Source organism: Amphimedon queenslandica, unplaced genomic scaffold (genome assembly GCF_000090795.2).
Source record: "Amphimedon queenslandica unplaced genomic scaffold, v1.1 AMPQUscaffold_13365, whole genome shotgun sequence".
NCBI classification, from domain to species: domain Eukaryota; kingdom Metazoa; phylum Porifera; class Demospongiae; order Haplosclerida; family Niphatidae; genus Amphimedon; species Amphimedon queenslandica.
Window position 1 is genome coordinate 162,057 of NW_003546399.1, and position 3,339 is coordinate 165,395.

The window sequence follows — 3,339 nt, forward strand, 5'->3', positions numbered from 1 at the left end:
GGTATGAAGTAGGCAGTGAATTGGCACAAGAGGGACTCCGCCCAACCTCACCCGATCAAGAGTGTCTCCAGGAGATCATTCATTGCTCAGAGGAGAGGGCAGAGGAAGTTACCAGGCAACAGCACGAGCTCATTGATGAGCAGCACAGACGAGATCTTGATGAAGAGTATCAGTTTTACGAGCAACTGAGGGACGCTCAGATATCGGGAGAAAGATTACAAGAGAAAGAAGAGAAACTAATATTGAGAACCACCAATTATAAGTGCCTGCAAGTAAGTGTATTTACATGTATGTACATGTACATGATGTACTGTGTGTCAAATTTATATATGTACATCTTCTTTTCTTTCATCTTAGGAAGCAAAGGAGAGACAAGTCACTGCTATTGATGCCTCTAGACCAAGTGCCATCTCATTAGGGTATGTTAATGATGTTAGCTATTAATGTACTCTCTCTCTCCCTCTCTTTAGTGAAAGGTTTCACACTACTAATCAATCATCACTAAATGTTACAGTAAGTAACTACATGTACATGTACATTATGTACATGTAAGCAGTGAACATTCTTTATTATGTTAATATTTTAATTTTCTGTTATAGACATTCTGCAGTCGTAACATCACAATAGCGACATCACCAATGAAAATACTGTCAGAAAACAAAATAGGAACTGCATCTCAAGTAGCACCAGTAAGGAAATCACCTTATCAATTGATTAATTAATAACAATTTTAATTTTATAATAGGCAACAACATCTTAATACAGATAAACTTTAATGAATTTTGTGTTAAATTAATAATAATAATTAGTTATTATAATAATTATAATAATTATCCACCATGTAAAGTAGATATAAATAGAATGGTGTCATCATTGTTGATTACATAATCCAGTCCACCCACGAGGTCCCAGTCAATATTATTAATCATTACTAATATCCCCGGCCTCACGCTCTCCCCTTGTACGAATAGCTCCGGTCTCTCGCATAATAAGTTTTCTTTTATCCAACCAATCAGATCTCTTATCGTCCAGGTGTTAGCCACACCCATTTTATCGGGAAGCTCAATCTTGTGTTTCTTTATCTTGTTAAAGAGAAGCTCAGCTCCTCCACTGAATTCTATTTCTACACTGAGAGGCATAACTGAGAAAATTAATAACCTTAACGAATAGTTAACTAACTAAAATTATTAACTAGCTGGCCACGTGACTTGGTTTCAAGATGGCGACGGATCCAAAGGAAGACATCAGCTTGTATCTCATTCCTCCTGACACTCCAGTCAATAAACTGGACTGCACTGAAGCTTTCAAAGGACTCACAGATAAGGAGAAGCTCTACGCTCATCATTTTGGTCGTGCATGCTGGGAGGGAGGACTAATCTGCTTGCTACAAACCTCCCCCGAGTCTCCAGGTATATTCCTATTACTGGGGGAGCTGTTTAGGGGACAATCACTGGAGGCACTTAAGGAACTAGCTAATGGGTGTGGCCTATCTGAAGACGAATATAAAGTGAGTTGTACATGTATTTATGGGCGTAACCACTTTAATGATATTCATTGATCAGCTGATTAATGTTTTTTTATTTGCTCGTTGATTATTTGTTTGTTTATTTATTTATAGTCATTTTTAGCATATTCTGCTGCCTTCTACTCCAATTTTGGTAATTATAAAAGTTTCGGTGATACCAAATTCATCCCTGATCTTCCTCGAGAGAAGCTGGAGAAACTCATCACCTCCAGTCAGTGTTACTGTGACAACAAGGAGAGGATCTCGTTCCTCTGGTCCTCAGTGGCGGATGGGATGTTCTCACTCCACCCACCTACTGTACGACAGTTAGCGTTCCCTCCTGATGTGAGTGGGTGTGGTTTGTGTTAATTGATAATCAATGAATATTTAATAGGGTATAACAACTTACTATTCTGGTAACTGTGGTAAAGAAGATGCTGAAATCATAAAAGAATTTATGTTGAATAAAGTAAGAGTGAGAGTTGAGTTATTTATACAAAATTGAAAGTGTACTATTCGTCTAGTGACACATTATGCGAATTGTGAATGTGCATGGTATAACGTACACGATATTTTTCATGTTATTTTACATGTACAAGGCCATTGTGTTCATAGCTTGATTAGCTTCTAGTTATGACGTGGTTCACTAGGCAATAGGCATTTGAAGGAAGCTCTGGATATACATCTATAATCTACAGAAACACCTTGATTGCAATTGCATCCTGCATTGGATGGTTAGGGAAATTAATGCACTCTGTACAATGTAAACTAGACATGTAGCTGTGAAAGCTGTTGTATCATTGAGATATTATTAGTGAAATATGTCATGTGCCTGCATCCCACTAAGTCGTGCATTTTGGCTATGCATCCTGTCCTGTACATACACCGACATAGCTTCATTCATACTTAGATGGATAATTGGATAATTGGATTTGCAATTGTCATTGCCAACAAACTAACAGAAAGCATTGAAGCTTTTGCATCTTCAACTGATTCTGGGAACAAATGAAGGGAGATGAGATAGCATACCATTAGTCCAAATACTCCTGCTACTCCTCTCTTTTTCAATACATGTACATGATGCTATCATTGTTATCATTATTAATAGGATTTGAGCCCATACAATACAAGATTGTTCAAGAATGAAGATGGGACCTATGAATTAAGATTAGCATCATCTCTTACTAATGGTTAGTGTATCAATACCCTCACTTCATCTCCATCTTTCTTACATGAATCATTCTCTCAGATACTCCTCCTAGTCCAAATGATAAAGTATCATCATTACTTGGACCCCATCAGTTTCCTTCCCCTAGAACCAGCTCTAGTGTCTCCATTAAGATATCAAGAGGAGACTATCATACACTAATGAAGAGGATGACTGATGAACTGGAGGCAGCTGCTCATCACGTTGCTAACAGGAACCAGAAGGATATGATTGATAGATATGTGTCTAGTTTTAGTAGAGGGTCAGTACCTGATCATGAAGATGCATCTCGTTATTGGATTAAAGATAAAGGACCAGTTGTTGAAACGTAAGTACATGATCATGTGATGATGATTTGGTGGTGTGACTAGGTATATTGGATTCATTGAGAGTTATCGTGATCCATTTGGATTAAGAGGAGAATATGAAGGTATAGTACATGTACTTGTAATATATACCATACCTTTGAGTTCTATAATTAGTAGTATGAGACCTAAGTCCCGAGATATCTTCCCTCGGCTTACCTCAGGAAGATATCAGGGGGGCAATAGGACTATCTCATGCATTCTTTAAATGCAATACTCAATTAGAAAGGTACGTGGAACCAGGCCTGGGGTAATAGTAATAT

The 3,339-nt window shown here is 37.7% G+C and overlaps 2 protein-coding genes across 2 annotated transcripts in view; both read left to right on the top strand.

Annotated features, from left to right (window-relative positions):
* Positions 1 to 859, top strand: part of LOC100636372 (cilia- and flagella-associated protein 69-like) — a 5,745-nt gene extending 4,886 nt beyond the window's left edge. Inside the window, exons 21-25 of the mRNA XM_019997518.1 lie at positions 1 to 272; positions 358 to 419; positions 471 to 513; positions 600 to 689; positions 746 to 859. Coding sequence (XP_019853077.1) covers positions 1 to 272; positions 358 to 419; positions 471 to 513; positions 600 to 689; positions 746 to 760 — 482 coding nt within the window. The 3' untranslated portion in view covers positions 761 to 859. The remainder of the gene's footprint in view (positions 273 to 357; positions 420 to 470; positions 514 to 599; positions 690 to 745) is intronic.
* A 316-nt stretch (positions 860 to 1,175) lies between these two features.
* The window catches only part of LOC105311889 (dipeptidyl peptidase 3-like), a 6,485-nt gene continuing 4,321 nt past the window's right edge, over positions 1,176 to 3,339 (top strand). The window contains exons 1-6 of the mRNA XM_019997506.1: positions 1,176 to 1,507; positions 1,619 to 1,849; positions 1,899 to 1,973; positions 2,613 to 2,694; positions 2,754 to 3,039; positions 3,083 to 3,146. Of these exons, the coding sequence (XP_019853065.1) occupies positions 1,220 to 1,507; positions 1,619 to 1,849; positions 1,899 to 1,973; positions 2,613 to 2,694; positions 2,754 to 3,039; positions 3,083 to 3,146 (1,026 nt within the window). The 5' untranslated portion in view covers positions 1,176 to 1,219. The remainder of the gene's footprint in view (positions 1,508 to 1,618; positions 1,850 to 1,898; positions 1,974 to 2,612; positions 2,695 to 2,753; positions 3,040 to 3,082; positions 3,147 to 3,339) is intronic.